The sequence below is a fragment of the Oryx dammah genome, unplaced genomic scaffold (assembly GCF_014754425.2).
Source record: "Oryx dammah isolate SB20612 unplaced genomic scaffold, SCBI_Odam_1.1 HiC_scaffold_14, whole genome shotgun sequence".
Taxonomy (NCBI): Eukaryota; Metazoa; Chordata; class Mammalia; order Artiodactyla; family Bovidae; genus Oryx; species Oryx dammah.
The window spans coordinates 6,492,935-6,512,671 of NW_024070198.1; the positions used below are offsets into that span (position 1 = coordinate 6,492,935).

General features: G+C 38.3%; 1 protein-coding gene across 4 annotated transcripts in view; it reads right to left on the bottom strand.

Annotated features, from left to right (window-relative positions):
* PRKG1 (protein kinase cGMP-dependent 1) overlaps positions 1-19,737 on the bottom strand; it is a 1,378,000-nt gene that overhangs the window by 17,857 nt on the left and 1,340,406 nt on the right. For all 4 annotated transcript variants that reach the window (XM_040254675.1, XM_040254674.1, XM_040254676.1 and 1 more), the window contains 2 exons: positions 9,279-9,418; positions 7,678-7,767 (listed from right to left, as the gene is read on the bottom strand). In XM_040254675.1, coding sequence (XP_040110609.1) covers positions 7,678-7,767; positions 9,279-9,418 — 230 coding nt within the window. The remainder of the gene's footprint in view (positions 1-7,677; positions 7,768-9,278; positions 9,419-19,737) is intronic.

The window sequence follows — 19,737 nt, forward strand, 5'->3', positions numbered from 1 at the left end:
TCATGTATGGATGTGAGAGTTGGACTGTGAAGAAAGCTGAGAGCTGAAGAATTGATGCTTTTGAACTGTGGTGTTGGAGAAGACTCTTGAGAGTCCCTTGGACTGCAAGGAGATCCAACCAGTCCATTCGGAAGGAGATCAGCCTTGGGATTTCTTTGGAAGGAATGATGCTAAAGCTGAGACTCCAGTACTTTGGCCACCTCATGCGAAGAGTTGACTCATTGGAAAAGACTCTGATGCTGGGAGGGATTGGGGGCAGGAGGAGAAGGGGACGACAGAGGATAAGATGGCTGGATGGCGTCACTGACTTGATGGACATGAGTCTGAGTGAACTCCTGGAGTTGGTGATGGACAGGGAGGCCTGGCGTGCTGCGATCGATTCATGGGGTCACAAAGAGTCGGACAGGACTGAGCGACTGAACTGAACTGATGGTGTTTAGCAACAAAACTCTTTGTCTCTCTCTCTCTCTCTGTTTATTTAATGAAATAACAAAAAAGGAAAAACCTTATCATCTAATGTTAACTCCTTGGCTCTAGGGCAAAACTTTTATACTTTACTGGTCCCCATCCTCCCACCATGGAATCCCTTAGAAAGATAAACTGCCTCTCCCTCCCCTTCTTTCTCAAACAGTAGTAAATGCAATTAAATAATTTCACAAAAATTCAAGAAAATTAGTGTGAACATTAGCTCATTAGCTTTTGGGGTGGCTAAGATATAACAGGAGAGCAGGTTTAGGGGCACGTACAAAGTAGAGACCTGGAATTTGCTTTCATGAGAGTCACTGATACCAGTTTGCATTTTGCTCACATTTGCTTCTTTTTTAGTGTTGAGGAGTAAATTCTAACTAACTGAAAAGTAGAATATGGCTGCTATTCTGCAAAACTAATCAGTGGCTCTAAGGCTAAGGCAAGCATCTCAGGTCATGTTTTAGAATTAGGCGGCCTCCTCCAGAAAGTTCTAGTCTTCATTTCAACTACTGACGTCCCCCTAGCTGTCCCTGAAATAATTAGCTCTTTCCAAAGGGAATGTCTTTTTTTTGAAATACAATTTGAGGCTTAAGTAATATCTACTTCTTACAATCTTAACTATAATAACTAAGTTCCTAGTATCCTTCTACAACAATACCTGGGTGGAACAATTTGAAGTTATAAGGACAATAAAAAGTTTCTTTAAGAACATGTGCATGCTCAGTTGACTAACTGCATTTATGTTAGGAAATGAATGGTATAGAATATGCTATGATTATCTTTTGACTTGGAGCCGTCTTTGCAGAACTAGCACTATATGATCCTGTGTAATTGGGTACATTTGTGCTCAGTCATGTCTGACTCTTTGCACTATTATGGACTGTAGCCCACCAGCCTCCTCTGCCCATGGGATTTCTCAGGCAGGAACACTGGAGTATGTTGCCATTTTCTCATTCAGGGGATATTCCCTAATCAGGGATTGAACCCATGTTTCCTAAGTCTCCTGCACTGCAGGCAAATTCTTTACTGCTTGCGCCACCAGGGAAGCCCTGACACTATATAATCCTGTGTATTGCAAAAGAGACAGAGTAGTACCTTAAAGGTTCTTTCTTCTTTGACCTTAATTATGTTTGTCTATCAAGAGCAGCATATTTCTTTGAGATATCATTTGTCTGAATTAGTAAAGCTCAACATTCAGAAAACTAAGACCATGGCATCTGGTCCCATCACTTCATGGCAAATAGATGGGGAAACAGGGGAAACAGTGTCAGACTTTATTTTGGGGGGGCTCCAAAATCACTGCAGATGGTGACTGCAGCCATGAAATTAAAAGATGCTTACTCCTGGGAAGGAAAGTTATGCCCAACCTAGACAGCATATTCAAAAGCAGAGACATTACTTTGCCAACAAAGGTCCATCTAGTCAAGGCTACAGTTTTTCCAGTGGTCATGTATGGATGTGAGAGTTGGACTGTGAAGAAGGCTGAGAACCGAAGAATTGATGCTTTTGAACTGTGGTGTTGGAAAAGACTCTTGAGAGTCCCTTGGACTGCAAGGAGATCCAACCAGTCCATTCTGAAGGAGCTCAGCCCTGGGATTTCTTTGGAAGGAATGATGCTAAAGCTGAAACTCCAGGACTTTGGCCACCTCACGTGAAGAGTTGACTCATTGGAAAAGACTCTGATGCTGGGAGGGATTGGGGGCAGGAGGAGAAGGGGACGACTGAGGATGAGATGGCTGGATGGCATCACTGACTCAATGGATGTGAGTTTGAGTGAACTCTGGGAGTTGGTGATGAACAGGGAGGCCTGGCGTGCTGCGATTCATGGGGTCGCGAAGAGTCAGACACGACTGAGTGACTGAACTGAACTGAACTGAAGGTACAAAAAATTTGCCGTGTGTATTAACATAAGTGCCTGGCCCACATCTGGTGCTCAGTAAATAGCTGCCGTTAGTGTATATGTGTGAGGGACCCCCTGGTAGGTCAGATGGTAGACAATCTGCCTTCAATGTGGGGGCCCAGGTTTGATCCCTGGGTTGGGACAATCCCTTGGAGGAGGGAATGGCAGCATCAAAAACTCATCTTTAGTGTCACCAGTGTCTTAATCTAGGAAAAGTGACTGATACAGGACTGTCTTTTGGGGATGGGAGTGGGGAGTTTGCAACTCTAATTATTGTTATTATTGAAACATTTGCTGTTTCTCATTGTAAGGGCTCACTTTGAGTTAGCGCTGAAGAGTTTTCTTCTCATCTCTATTATTTTCACTTCCTTCATGCCTCTCACAAGTTTATAGGTGAAAATTATTCTTTTACAATCGAAACCCTCTTTTTTCCACCATGAAGGAACTGACGTATATCACTGGGTCTTTAGTTCCTGACGACTTGGTTCTGAGCCGTTTTGGAATTTGCACGGCTCTAGAAAGCTGGTTTCTGGTTCTTCAGATCTGGATTGAGTATCTTATATATATGTGTGTATATATATATATATATTTGCAACTGGTTTTAAAAATTAAATAAAAATGTGTCTCAAATCCATTTTCATGTTATGTGACAAGTCAATATAATATATGCACACAAAATGTTTACCAGAAACAGTTTCATCACTAAACATTTAACGTAGGGAATCTGAATTTTAAAATACACTTTTGGAAAGCAGTCAAAAAGCATAGCATTGGGCTGATTCACAATGAAAAATTACCATTAGAATTGGAAATGACGGTGTAAATTTGATTTAAAACAAAAATGAAAGCTTATCAACAGAAAGTTGCTTAAAGAAATAAATCGTTGCCCTATAGAGCTCTCTGAAATAATAAATTATGCCTTGACAGTTGGGTCATTTCAATTAACAAGTAAGGAAAAGGCTCTTGTATCCTCTGTGGGAATGAGTAGGTATTTTTCCTTAGCTAGATGGCAGTAAATAACAACAATTTGATTCTGGGAATTCAAGGGTTATGTACACTTATTAATATGCTCAAAATTTAATTACAGTGTTTAATCAGCTTGTCATAAACCAAGTCCTGAAATGGCAGGATGAAAAAGACAAAGCATCTCTTACTGAAGAATAAGTTCCTTCTTTTCATTAGTGAGTATATAAACCTGAAGCATCATGCTACAGGTTTATTGCCAATTGTTAAATTAGGGAGGCTAAATTATTATGAAAATACTCATTTCCTTAAAAGTAATTTCAACCACACTAAGAAATGACACATTTCCACCTAATGGGTCATCTAAGATGGAATTCAAGTAATTTCCTTCCATAAAGTAGCTGAAAAAAAGGAGAATGTATATAGAAAGTTACTTGCTGGCTTATAAAACATACCCAGGAAGAGTAAAGACCAGAAGTGAGATGTGAAAATTATGGCTTCTTATTTGGTATATTCTATGGTAGCTCAGCTGCTAAACAATCCACCTGTGATGCAGGAGATCCCGTCCGATTCCTGGGTCAGGAAGATCCCCTGGAGAAGGAAAAGGCTGCCCACTCCACTATTCTGGCCTGGAGAATTCCATGGACTCCATAGGCCATGGGGTCGCAAAGAGTCAGACACGACTGAGTGACTTTCACTGAACATATACTTTAAAAAATGCTAATAGTTTATTATACTTATATTCATTATATTATAATATATATTAACTACTAATATTAATATGTAACATATAAATACTAATGCTATATAATATAGCCTAACATAAGTATATATACTTACCATATTAACCACTTACATTTTTAAGAAAGTTGCAAGGGTTGCTAATTCTGTAACTGTTATAGGGGAGAGGTGAATACAGTTTGCACCAATCTATTCCAAATCATGGAACAGAATTTGTGCAGGATTTGACACGCTTGGGGCTGACGCGCGGGGATGACCCAGAGAGATGTTGTGGGGAGGGGGGTGGGAGGGGGGTTCATGTTTGGGAACGCATGTACACCTGTGGTGGATTCATGTCAATCTATGCCAAAACCAATACAGAATTGTAAAGTAAAAATTAAAAATAAATAAATAAATTAAAAAAAAAAAAAAAAAAAGAAAAGTCATAAACTAGAAGATAAAACATGATATCTAATGAATAATAAACTAGGGAAATAACTGTAAGAATTAACTTTTCAGTGCCATAGTTCATATTTCAAAGATGAGAAAATATTTAATAGTCCTCAAAACCTGTTTGTAAATACGGTATCAATTCTTACTTTTTGACAATAAATAAAAAACTGCCCAGGGTTCTTTTTCTATGCTGATGAGAGAAAAGAGTGAGAAGCAAGAAATGGTCAGCTCAGCTGGGAGGTAAAACAAGGAGGATGTCATTGCTATTAGAGACTTCCTGAGCTAAATCCCTGAGGCTCAGGAGTCACACAAGCCTTTCTTCAGATTAACTTGACAACCAGTATGTTTTCTTTATGCTTTCAGAATAGCTTCTCCCTTACTACTACTTACTGGGACATGAGAGGAAAATTAAATTGAACAATATGGTTTGTTTTGAATACGGATATTTTATATACACTGTGACTAGTAACATAGTTTTCTTTTTCTTTTTTTGGTTCTAACAATTAATGTTTAGGATTTTCTGTCCCAGTTTAAACAGCAAGGAGAAAGCCAGTCTGTGACAATATTAATTGGAGCCTGGATATCCAAAAGTATGTTTTTCCTCCAGCAATTTCTTGAATAGGAAAAAAAAAATCTCTTGAATAAAAGTAATAAGGCTATCAACATATATAAGAGAGAAAGTTGGCAGAGAACAGTGACTCTGAGATTATTTCATATGTGTTAGTTCCATTGCTTTTAATGTCTGAATCTTTAGGAAACATTAGGTAATTGCTGTTTCTCCAGAGCATGCCTTCTTGAGGAGTATTTAAAACACTGGGGAGACTTAGCAACTTGTATCCCAAACCCAAGGATGATAAAAGGGAGAACAAAGGAAAGGTTCAAAAAGCAGCCTGGTAGAGCTAGAGAAAGGACCATCACTGATCTTCTCCCTCCATCCTCTCCTCCCAAGATAAGCGAAAGTGAAGTGAAAGTTGCTCAGTCTTGTCCAACACTTTGCGACACCATGGGCTATACAGTCTATGAAAGTCACCATGCAAGAATACTGGAGGGTTGCCATGCCCTCCCCCAGGGGATCTTCCCAACCCAGGGATCAAACCCAGGTCTCCCGCATTGCAGGCAGATTCTTTATCCACTGAGCCACCAGGCAGATAAGCTACTTCTTACTAGCATTCCTTTGCTACCCTGATAGATCAAAAACACATCTCACTTGTAAGCCTTGGCTAGCATTATGTACCTAAAAAAATGAAGAATCAAAGTAAGTAAGGAGAAATATGAAATATTTTATTTCAAAAAATAAGTTGAACATTGATGCCTATGCATGTTTCAGTGGACTTTAGGTTAACATTTAATTATTTCTTTAATTATTAAAATTTTTTTTATTGTTGTTTGTGTCTTGTTAAAGAAGTTAGTAGGAGTTTAAGATAGCTGTTACTCTGCCTAAGTGGCTTATAATTGCTTTAATATTTACTTCTACCTGTAAATCTCCTATTCTAATTAGAATAAAGTAGGGAAGAGATTTCAACTACTTCAGTGGATTGAAAGGTCAGGTCAAAAATAAGATAGTAGAAGCATATTAGGATAGACCAGATGTTAACTCACAAATCAGAATATTAACTTTGTGCAATAGCCTGTAAGTTATGAGGCATGGGACCACATTTATTTGATTTATCCATTTTATCCCTGGCCTCTATCACAATGCCTGACATATAATCTGTACCCAAATATTATCTGGAGAAGGAAATAATTTGTTGTGACATAATAGCTCAGTACAGATGTTTAACCCTTTCCCCTCAGGCCAAAATGGTATATTCCCTAATAGGTTTATTTATCTTGAATTTAAGAAAATATTTGTGTAATAAGACACAATGAGGTAAAAAGAAATCCATTTGACATATGCAAGTAAGGCAATAAAAGACCTGAGAGGCCATAAAGACAGGAAGGTACCATGAGGATATAATTAGGAATGAGACTTTAATGCAATAGTTTATAAAGAACTGGCTGTTCTGTTTGGGGATATCTACAAAATAACAAATTGTCAAAAAAAATAACATGGCTTTCTGGCAACATCAAGGCTGTCTATCCCTGAGTCTGAAAGATGTTACCTGATGAAGGAGAATCTGTGGGGGTGAGACTGTAACAAATAAAGAGATGTCTAAAGATGAATGTTCAAAGGAACAAAGATGCCTTTTGAATGATCATTCACAGAAAATACGCTATTGTTTTTTTTTTTTTAAGTAAACATTTAAGGTTGTTAATAATCTTCCAGGACATTTTATAGATTATTTTTTAAAGACTGTTAGTTACATAAATAGGAATTAGAAAAGTAATTTTGCATTATTAAAAGAAACAGGCAGTAACCAGACCAGCTTTACTTGTCCTGAAAGGGCAAAAAAGGAGTAAATCTAAGTTAGATTGGGATGGGATGAAGTTAGGTGGGATGAAATACTGCTTATAAGTTGATTCATTTTCTTCCCAAGAGCAGGTATGGAATGAAAAGGATGGCTGGAAATTCTGTTAATTTTTAAATCAAAGAATGAAAAGAAAGTGAAGTCGCTCAGTTGTGCCCGACTCTTTCCGACCCCATGGACTGCAGCCCGTCAGGCTCCTCTGTCCATGGGATTTTTGCAGGCAAGAGTACTGGAGTGGATTGCCATTGCCTTCTCCAGGGACTGAACCTGGGTCTCCCACATTGCAGGCAGATGCTTTACCATCTGAGCCACCAGGGAAACCAAAGAGAATTGTAAAAGTAAAGAAAAAAGTTACTTTGGAAAAAATTCTTATCTGGAGAATGAGTAGAACAATTCAATGACCGTTAATACAGATTGCAACTATAAAATAACTTTAATTCTCTTCATCGTTAACAGCAATGAAGTGAATTCTGGGCATACAGTTGTCTGATTATGATATTCACACTAAACTAAGGCCTCTGTATGTACCTTGACAGGTACCATTTTTAAGATGGACTAATCCTATATCATTGGTTACAAATCTGAAACAGTAAGTTTCGTATTCACATTAAATCATATGTGTATAGTGGCCAACTATGGGTTGCGGCCCACAGTTACTTTACATTTTGAAATAGAAGCATATATAAAATGTAAATGTCTTTTATAATAATTCCATCACCATCAACTATATTTTCAAAGACATGATAGAAATTTCTTAAAACTTACCGATCCCTGAGAATGGTCCAGAGCTCTCCACCTAGGCAAGCTTCCATCAACATATACAAATATTTGCTGTCCTTAAATGTTCTGTATAATCTGTGAATTGCAAACAGAAAAACAAGAATTATAAACATTACTGTTTTTTAAAAACATGTAAATATTTTTTATTGCCCAAATTATAGTCTTACTCTTGATTTGCCAAACTTGAGATTTTATTAAAAGACTGAGAAAGATCTAAATTCATAAAGAGGGAAAAAGAGGTTATGTTTATGATTTACACACTGTAGGGCATAGATTCTCCTTTGAAATGTGTTGTGTTCAGTTGCTTTAGTCATTGCTGACTCTGCGATCCTTTGGACTGTAGCCTGCCAGGCTCCTCTGTTCAAGGGATTCTCCAGGCAAAACTACTGGAGTGGGTCACCATGCTCTTCTCCAGGGGATCTTCCCAGCCCAGGGATCGACCCCATGTCTTCTGGATTGGCAAATTCTCTACTGTCTGAGACACCAGGAAGCCTAATCCCAATGATTATGGACCAAGAGGACTTTTTGGGATTCCTCTAATTCCAATTTGGCTAACACGTCAAGCATGGGCTCTTGAGCACTATTTAGTGGTCATAAATATGCATAAACATAAACATGCATAAACATAAACATGGATATACAGTGGTGACACTTTAAAGTACAGGTGTGTATGGTACTTTGCATTGGTCACTTAAATTCTTGTGATACCCTGTTTTCAGCAAGTGCCACTGGCAAATTAACTAGAAAATCTTCTACATATATTAAAAAAAAAAATTCCATTGCCATCTTATGAGTGCTCTCAAAATACTGAGATGGAACAGTCATTTCATTTTTTAAAATCTTCAAAAAATATTGAAATAAAGAATATTCAAGGTAAAATAGTTTGAGTTCTGGTATTAATAATTTGTCTTTCAAGTACCAGAGGTCTATGTAGAGTTCCAGAATAACTGAGAATAAAAATGGAACATTAGGAAGTCTGATTTTTCCTTTAGGAAAAACATATTTGTTTTTTTTTTTAAAGAATCTGATTCTCATTTTTTAAAAATCGGTATTTTAGTGCTCTCTTATTTAGTGAAAACTTTCTTAAAATCTGATTTAAAAATATTTTTTTGTGTGTGAATCTAATGTACAACAGTGAGCGCACATGGCAGAGAGTTTAGCGATTGCTTTCCCACTTGGAATGGGGGACTTGAACCCTTGGGCAGGGTCCTTGTTGTTGTTCAGTAGCTAAGTTGTGTCTGATGCCAGGCTTCCCTGTCCATCACCAACTCCCAGAGCTTGCTCAAACTCATGTCCATTGTGTTGGTGATGCCATCCAACCATCTCATCCTCCGTCGCCCCCTTCTCCGCCTGCCCTCAATCTTTCCCAGCATCAGGGTCTTCTCTAGTGAGTCAACTCTTCACATCAGGTAGCCAAAGTATTGAGACTTCCACATCAGTCCTTCCAATGAATATTCAGGACTGATTTTCTTTAGGATTGACTGGTAGGATCTCCTTGCAGTCCAAGGGACTCTCAAGAGTCTTCTTCAGTACCACAGTGCGGAAGCATCAGTTCTTTGGTGTTCAGGCTTCTTTATGGTCCTTACCTCACTATGAAATCCGAATGAGCCCCCTGCATGATCTGCTTCTCCGAGCGGATGTGTTCCTGCTGTCTTGTGTCCACGATGTGGCGTTTCTTGAGAATCTTCATTGCAAAGGTTTTGGATTCTTCACTTTTTAACTGGACCTTAAAGAAAGTCAGAAGGGAGTAAGTGAGAAAAAAAATCTACAGAGTTAATATAACAATGCATTCTTAGCTCCAAATTAACAGGAGCATGGAGCATTGAAATGACACCCCGAACACCACCTGTGTCATGGTAAAGGCTGTCTGGAGCTGGATTTGAAATCCAGGACTCACAGACATTGCCCAGTCTCATTCCACTGGATCTGACACATTTTCACCAACTGGATTCCCAATTAATTTTGTGCCCACTGGGATTCGAAGAGGGCAAGTGTATTTGATTCTCTTTGTATTATTTCACGTCATTTCATATTATGTGTTTGAGTATACTTTACCATTTTTCTTCTTGAATCAGAAAAGTAGAAATAAAAACTAATTTCTTCTCCAATTTTATTACTTCCAGTGAGTTTTGAAAAAGTAAGGCCATATGGTCCTATATGATTTTCCTCTTTAGTTCTAGTCTACAAACACTTCTAGAGTTATTTAATTCAGTGACAGACCCTTGTCTCTGCTGAGACTGAAAATTTATGTACTGTTACTTCTTTTTATCTCAGTCTTTCCCTTCTCTCCAGTTAAAGAAAAAAGAGATGGTAATAAGATTTTTTTTTTGTTGTTTTTCAAAAGATTTTGGAAACTACTTTCCTTTGTCTTCTCAAAATAGGTATGATGGCTTTAATCCTCTCTGACCTTAGACTTTACTCCATGGTTATACTAACCGGGAGACCTAAGCTGAGCCTTGGTGTCCCCAGTGCTTCCAAGCCTCTGTTGCAGCCCCTCTTGGCTCCTGGTGAGTCTGGAGGGGCTTGGGTCCTCCAGATGCCATTCCAAACATAGATGCTAGTGTTCACTGTTTTACAAAGACTTCAACAAGGTGACTTGTAAAGAGGAGAGAGAGCAGAGCTAATCACCTAACATAAGTTATCATCTTGTGCTCTCAGGACAAAGAATCCTCAAGATAATACTAAACAGCCCACGTTTTTCTGAACTAATGAAAGTGCTGGAGAAATAAGACAACAAGCCATTTCTGCTTTTCAACTGAAGTATGAATTGCTTACAGCTTTAGCTGCAAGGATGGTGAAGGTTTTCTGTGTCTTGTTCATGTACACATGGACAGACTGAATTCAGCTGAGAAGACATTAATGTGGCAAGGTCTTTAGAAGAAAACATGAAGACACTTCAGATAAAGAGGCTTCAGTCTGCTGCCAGCATTTGAGAATCTATGACAGGTTAGAAGGGAAAATGGATATTTGAAAATGCCTTCAACAGCTAAAGGCCCTCTATGCTGTTTGTGATATTTGTTGAGATGATAGATTAGAGTGATGCAAAGGAACTCAGTTATAGTTCAGAGCAAAATACAAAACGTGAAAACTCACTTCTAAAAGAAATCTGGACAGAGAAGAAAGATGGCATGAAAAATGAGCTGTGTCAGAATACTAACGTTCACATGGATAGACCTAGAGATTGTCACAGTGAAGTCAGCCAGAGAAAGAGAAATGTCACAGAATATCCCTTATGTGCAGAATCTGAAAGGAAATGATACAAATGAACTTATTTATAAAACAGAAACAGAATCACAGACTTAGAGAACCAACTTGTTGCTGGGGGAATGAGGAGGGAACAGATAGTTAGGGAGCTTGGGATGGACACGTACACATTGCTGTATTTGAAATGGATAGCCAACAAGGACCTACTGTATAGTACAGGGAACTCTGCTCAATGTTAGTGTTAGGACGGGAGGGGGTTTTGGAGTAGAATGAATACATGTGTATGTACAGTTGCATCACTCTGCTGTGTGCCTGAAACTATCACAATATTGTTAATCAGCTATACTACAATATAAAATAACAAGTTAAAAAAGAGTATTAACATTCAGAGAAGAAATCTGATCATATTCCCTCTTTAGAGTCTTACCCAGATAAATGTGAAAAGTAGGTCATACAAGGTAACAATTACTCTCTAGAGATGTTAACTTGCGTGTAGGTTAGGAGGAAAGAACTCTGGGTTTAGGGTGACAGGTCTGGACTTCAATCCTAACTCCACTTAAGGTCTCTCTCTCTTGTCTTCCTGGGCAGCTGAGTAACTTCTCTGAGCCCCAGTCCTGGCTGAGGATAACACCACGTATTGTGTGGAGTTAACTGTGACCTTACATGAGAAAGTACCACCATATGGGCATTCGTTGTTGTCTCTCTACATGTATCTTGGGTAGCTCAAATGTTATCCTTAAAACAAAGCTAGATCATGTCGCTTCTGTGCTCAAACACTGCAGTGGCTTCCCAGCTCACTCATGATAAAGACAAAGCTGTCACAGATGCCTACAAGGCCCTGCGTCATTTGAACTCCTGCTCCCCGTGAGCCTCGCTCCCCACTTGGGTCACTGTGTTCAGGTCACACTGGATACCTTGCTGCTCCTTGAGCACAACAAGCAAGCTCTTACCTCAGGCCATCTGCACATGCCTGCCTAAATATTCTCCCACAGTTATCCTCCGGGCTTGCTGCTCAGTTTCCTAAATTTTCTGTTCAAATGTTTCCTTACTTAGAAAGTGTCTCCTCACCCCAGTCTACATAAAAGAGAACCACCTACTCCCTTCCCTTTTGTAGTGTTCTATAGCTCTATCACAAGCTATATTTATTCTGTATTTATCACACCAAATATTTATTCTGATTACTGGTTTAGTATCTGTCTCCTTTCACTATTCTGTAAGCAACCCAAGACTGGGGATGTTTTTGTTCACTGTGCCTGACATAGAATAAATGCTCATGAAGTATTTGTTGACTAAGTGAATCAAAGAAAGAGTGAAATAAGCCATGAGGACTTATCCCTGACAAAGCCACAAGAGAGCTGGCACCTTAGCACCATACCGTGTATGTCTGAGCTTAACAGGATAGAGCAAGGGAACTTATAAATGACAAGTATACAGCATTTACTCTTTTTCTTCTTTCCAAAACTGCCCTTATGCATAAGAAGGAAGAAAAGATTTCCGTATGCTGATATGGCATAGAAAATATACATACCAAATATCTATATATTTCAGCTCTGAATTTTCAGTTTTTATGCTTACAACATGTTTTCTTAAGTTTCATTTTTCCTTGAATGACTAACATGTGGTATTATTCCCAGCCACACAGCCTACTACATTAATAATATCATCTCTAGGATGTCAACTGAATTTTGGGGATGGTTGTCCATCTGCATCTAAATACAAAATATATTTATGAAGTGTCAAATAGAAATGTGTTCACTGATATATTAACAGTGGTCTCAGGGAGATTTTTAGTTGATTTAGTTCTTTTTAACTTTTTTCAAATGGTTAATTTGTACAATTAGCATATCTCACCTATATGATAAGTGAAAATAATGACTCTGGTCATGGAAAAAATTTTAAAGTCTCTTTTAAATCAGAATAGCTATTTATTCTGACTCTCTCAAAGGATTCTAGTACAGTGGAATCCACTCTGTTAGGATTCCATGAATACAAAGACCTTGAGAAGTTGTGTGCAGTAGGATAACAACCTATTCAAGTTCAGGCTGAACCACACTAGTCATATCTTTAAAGAAAATACCTTATCTTTTTTATTTCAACACAAACTCTGAGTAAGTTATAGCAATTTGTATTAAGTAAGTCTAAACTACTGTGCTTTATTATGAAGGTGTTTTCACAAAACTAATCCATGAAAAATTTTAAGGTGAAATTTAGTTTGCTTTTTATTTGTCCTATTAGCCAAATTAATTATTTGGTGGCTCAGTGATAAAGAATCCACGTTTAATGCAGTAGATGCAGGTTCAACCCCTGGGTCAGGAAGATCCCCTGGAGAAGGAAATGGCACCCCACTCCAGTATTTTTGCCTGGGAAATCCCATGGACAGAGGAGCCTGGCAGGCTACAGTCACAAAGAGTCAGAAATGACTTATCAACTAACCCCACCACCACCAAATTAGTTATACCAACACCACTTGTGCCGATTTGAAATAATGATAATGATTTTAGAGAAGGTCGGCTAGAGATGACAGTGTTGAGTGTGGACACAGGCAGTCAAAAGAGAAGGAAAGGAATGCATACTTTCCTTCTTTTGCTCAGGAATCCTTCCCAGCCTGGTTGGTCAGGCATGATTCCCAGGTCTGTCTTTGCAGATCATTCCAACACCACCTAGATGTACAGGCTAAAGCACTGGTTGAGAATGCGAATTTTGAAACTTGTCTACCTTTGCTTAAATATCAGCTTTTTTCTTTTTTTTTGGATTGTGGTCCTGGACACATTTCTAAAACTCTATTTCCTCATCTGTAATATGGGAATATTCTTACCTGTGAGGAAGAAATAAAAGGGCCTATACATCAAACATAGCGTTCAGAACAGAGAACACATTCCGTTAGCTGCTTTTATTCTTTTGTGCTTCTTAGTTTAATGGTCTCTTCAGGCCAAAGCAATTTTGTCAAAATATGATCCACTACAGGAATGAAATTTTGAACCAGTTTGTATTCCCAACCTACCTACTTCACTTCTACCCAGTGAATAAGCAGCAGATTGAGAGGCTTTAGGTAAAAGATTGCTGACCCTTGTACCACATTGGTTTCTTTCTCAAGAATTCTAGGAAGGAAACATGAATTAAAAAATGCTAATACTCAATATCTTTCTTCTGTTTTCTATAAGTAATGCTATATGTTACATCAGAAATTAAAATTAGCAAAAGTTTCACTTGTATAAAAAGTTATTTTAACGTGAACCACTGGGTTGCCATTTGAAGGAAAATATACTTGAGCAAGGTGAATCTTAAATATGGGAATTTTTGACAAAGATTTTGACACATTCTTAACTATCAGGCTCTATCTGGTACCCAAATAATATGGACTTGAAGATGAGAGGCAGTACCACCAGTATTTTAAAGAGCTTGGAAGACACAATTGCTGGCTATATTTAAATATGTGCTTTCTTTTATCTGGGACAAACACTTGCTTTATAAAGGCTTGTCTCCTTGTGGACCTAATTCTTTACACTTACTAGGAAAGAGGGTTCTGATCAGAGCAAGGTTAAAATTAGCTCAGTGCAAGGACTAGGGGTTGGTCCTTAGAATCTACTTGGCTGTTCATCTATTGAACCTTTTTATTAACAGTTCATAGTTTATTTAGCACTATAGATATCTTTTAATTATTTTGGAAGAAAACGGATTTCTGAACTATACTGTAATTAAAATATTTTTTAAATTAATGTTTGAACTGACAATATCACATAGCCTATTATTATGCAAAATTCCTTTATAAAGTAGTTCAAATTACATTTCCATGCACAACAGCAAAGGATGGCTTGCTTAGGTAAGCTCATGCTATAGACCACAGGCGAAGTGAGTTTAGAAAAGGTTATAACAGGGAGAGGTGGGCAAGATGGCAGAGCAGGGGGACCGTGAGCTCATATCCGGTCACAGACACAGCAAAATTACAGCTGCTTACAGAGCTACCATCTATGAGAGTGACATGAAGACTAGCAGAAAAGATTTTCTACAACTAAAGACAGAAAGAAGGAATTGCCACGAAACAAGAAGGAGGGGCAGAAACCCAGTACTGTCAGGACCCACACCCTTGGATCTGCAACTCACAAATAAGAGGAATATTACAATCACAGAAGTCCTCTCCAAGGAACAAGGGGTCCAATCTCACACTTGTCTCCCTGGCCTGTGTGTCCTATACCTAAAATGTGAGCCCCTATAACATCTGGCTTTGAAAACCAGCAAGGTTTGCGTTAGGGAGAGCAGGAGGGCTTTTTTCACTCTTAAGTGGCATGTACAAAAATCTCACACACTTCAAGTCCCAGAAGTTTGAAAGGCGCCTGGATCAAAACTACGTACTAATCTCTGAGAGCCTCTGGAGAGGCAGAGGGGGCAATAGGAGCACGCTTGGTGGCATTTTAGGGAGCTTGTTCTAACCACGTGGACACAGGCACTGCAAAGTGCAACTTCAGAATCCTCTTTCCATCCTGTGAGGCTTCCCTAGTGTCTCATCTCAGACGGTAAACAATCTGCTTGCAATACAGGACACCCAGGTTCAATCCCTGTCAGGAAGATCCCCTGGAGAAGGGCATGGCAACACATTCCATATTCTTGCCTGGAGAATCCCATGGACAGAGGAGCCTGGCGGGCTACAGTCCATGAGGTCACAGAGAGATACAACTGAGCAACTCTATCCTAGTGGTGCTGGGTACTCGGCACCAGCCCCAGATATGCCCCTCCGGCCCAAGTCATGCAGACAGCTCCAGGGGGACTCAGCCCCACCACTGAACTAAGGAATAAGACCAAACCTCAGAAAAAGAACTAAACAAAGTGTAGATAAACATCCTACCCAATACAGAGTTCAAGATAATGATCATAAAAATGCATGGATAAACACAGAATTTTACCAAAGAGTTAGAAAATATAAAGAAGAACCAAACAGATCTGAAGAACATGGTAAGTAAAGTAAAAAGTACACTAGAATGATCAACAGCAGATTAGATGATAAGTGAAGTGAAGTGAAAGGCACTCAGTCGTGTCCAACTCTTTGCGACCCCATGGATTATACAGTCCATGGTATTCTCCAGGCGAGAATACTGGGTAGCCTTTCCCTTCTCCAGGGAATCTTCCCAACCCAGGGATCGAATCCAGGTCTCCCACATTGCAGGTGGATTCTTTACCAGCTGAGCCACAAGGGAAGCCCAGAGGAATAGATAAGTAATTTTATCTAAGTAATGGAAATCACACAAGCTGAACAGAAAAATGAAAAAAGGATTAAAAAAAAATACAGATAGTTTGAGGCCTCTTAGACAATACTGTATGTACTAACATTAAAGAGAAAAATACATTTCTGAATCCATTCTCCCAGGCCAGCATCACCCTGATACCAAAATGAGATAAAGATACCATTAAAAAAAAATTATAGGCCAAATCACTGGTGAATATAGATGCAAAAACCCTCAACAAAATGTTAGCAAACCAAACTCAACAAAACATTAAAATGATCATAAGCCATGATCAAATGGAATTTACAGCAGGGAATGCAAGGATGGTTATTATCTGCAAATCAATTAATATGATACTCCACATTAACAGACTGAGCAATAAAATATCTCAACAGACACAAAAAATCTTCTGACAAAATTCTACACTGATTCATGATTAAAAACTCTCAACAAAGTGGGTATTGAGGGAAAATGCCTCAATATATAAACATGACATATCCACAGCTAACATGATATTCAATAGTGTAAAGCTAAAAGTATTCTCCTTAAGATTAAGAACAATATAAGGATGCCCACTCTCATCGCTTTTATTAGACATAGTACTGAAAGTCCTAACTATAATAGGGAAGAAAAGAAATAAAAGGAATCCAAACTGGAAAGAAGCAGTAAAACTGTTACTGTTTACAGACGGCATGATATTATACATAAAAAATCCTAAAGATATCACTCTAACCCCAAAAAACCCTATTAAAACTATAAGCGAATTTGGTAAAGTTTCACAATACAAAATTAATATACAGGAATCTACTGCATTTCTATAAACTATCAATGAACTATCAGAAAGGAATTAAAACAATCCCATCTATAACTGTATCAAAGAATAAAATACCTAGGAATCTAACCAAAGAGGTACAAGACTTGTATCATGAAAACTAGAAGACATTAATGAAAGAAATTGAAGAAAATAAAAACAGTTAAAAAGCTATTTCATGCTCATGAAATGGAAGAATCAATATTGTTAGAATGAACATACTGCTCAAGGCTCATCTACAGATTCAACGCAATCCCTAACAAAAAGCGTTTTTCACAGGAATAATAATTCTAAAATTTGTATGAGAACACAAAAGACCCTGAGTAGCCAAGGCAATCTTGAGAAAGAAGAACAAACTTGCAAGTATAATGCCCCTTGATTTCAAACTATACTGTGAAGCTACAGTAATCAAAAAAGTAGGTACTGGCACAAAAACAGACACAAAGATCAATGGAACAGAATATAATGCCCAAAATTAACCCAGGCTTATATGGTCAGTTGATTTATAACAATAGAAGCAAGGATATGTCAATACATGAGGAAAAAAAGTCTTTCCAATAAATGGTACTGGAGAAACGAAACAGCTACATGCATAAGAAATTGACGACTTTCTCATACCATATACAAAAAATAAACTCAAGATGGGCTAAAGACTTAATTGTAAGTCCTAAAACAATAAACTCCAAGAAGAAAATATAGGCAGTAGGCTCTCTGACATCAGTATTAGTAATACATTTTTCAAAATGTCTCCTCAGGGAATGGAAACAAAAGCAAAAATAAACAAATGGGCTACACCAAATTAAAAATCTTTTGCATGGTGAAAGAAACTGTCAACAAAACAAAAAGGCAACCCATTGAATGGGAGAAATATTTGCAAGTAATATGTCCAATAAAGAGTTGATATCCAAAATATACAAGGAAACCATACAACTCAACATAAAAAACTCCAAACAATCCAATTTAAAAAATGGGCAGAGGAACTGAATAGACATTTGTCCAAAGAAGACATACAGATGGCCAAGAGAAACTTGAAAAGATGCTCAACATCTCTAATCATCAAAAGGAGATGCAAATCAGAACCACAGTGAGAATCTGCCTCACACCTGTGAGAATGGCTATCATCAAAGATGCCGTAAACAACAAATGTTGGGGAGGATGTGGAGAAAAGGGAACCCTCCTTGGTAGGATTGTAAATTGGTATGTGTGTGCTCAGTCACTCAGTCATGAACCTCCTGCCCAGCTCCTCTGTCCATGGAATTCTCCAGGCAAGAATACTGGAATGTGTTGCCATTCCTTACTGCAAGGGATCTTCCCAACCCAGGGATTGACCCTCATCTCTTGAATCTCTTACATTGGCAGGTAGATTCTTTACCACTAGTGCCACTGGTATAGGCAATTACAATTACACGATTTTTATAGATTCCTATTAAAAGTAAAACATAGAACTGCCATATGATTCAGCAATTTTACTTCCGGGTATTTGCTCAAAAAACCCCAAACACTAATTCCAAACGATGTATGCATTCCCATGTTCACAGCAGCGTTATTAGCCATAAAAAAAAAAAATAGCCAAGCTATGGAAGCAACCTAAGCGCCATCAATAGACAAATGGATAAAGAAGATATGGTGTGTGTTTTATATAAAATATTAGCTATAAAAATGAAATCTTGCCATTCGCAACAACGTGGACAGATCTAGAGGGTAGTATGCCAACTGAAGTAAGTCAGACTTAAACAGAAATGCTATAATATCTTACTTATATATGGAATCTAAAGGCAAAACAAACAAACTAAACAAAAAAAGACTTATAGATACAGAGAAATGTGTGGTTGCCAGAGTGGAAGGAGGTGGGGGTCATAAAATAAGGGAAGGGGATTTAAGAGGTACAAATGTTCAGTTATAGAATAAGCCAAGGGGATGTACTATATAAATAAGGAACATGGTGATATAATATTGTAATAACTGTAGGGGGACAGATGATTACTAGATTTATTGTGATCATCTCATAATGTATGCAAATATCAAATCACTACGTAGTACACTAACATAATATTATATGCCAACTATATTTCAAGAAAAGTTTACAGGAAACCTGGATGCTACTCTTGGATCTTTTAGTAATAGGTTTATGATTAGTCATATAACCTTACTGGGCCTCAGGCCACCTCTCAGAACATGAAGGGCTAAACTAAATTACATCCAAGGGTTCTGGAAAATTCTATGAATCCGAAATTTGACATAATGTACATTTTAAAAGCATATTTTATTTATATTTAACTTTATGGAAACAGTCCAACAAACTTGTGGTGGTAGCTTGGGCCAAAGGATAAAGGGTGGATTTCCCAAGTAACAAAAAGGTAGCTTAAGGAAACGTGATGATCTGAAAGCGTGACCCTGCATTTATAGTACAAGCATGTTCTGTTGGGAGGTGGAAGTTTCATTTATTCTGTTCTCTCAGCCACAGCACCTGAAGGAGATCTGCTTATCTATTGCATTCTCTCTGTTACTAATTTTCAAAGACTAAAGCACTGGCTATCCCAAGTGGCTCAGTGGTAAAGAATTTGTCTGCCAACGCAGGAGATGCACGCTCAGTCCCTGGGCTGGGAAGATCCCCTGGAGGAGAGAATGGCGGCTCACTCCAGTATTCTTGCCCAGAAGACCCCATGGACAGAGCAGCCTGGTGGGTTCCTCTACAGTCCATGGGGTCACAGAGTTAGAACATAACTTAGTGACTGAGCATGCATACACTGGATGAAATAGCAGTAGCTTTCCCTAAAAGAGCATTAGAACAGGCCCCAAGGCATAAAGGAAATC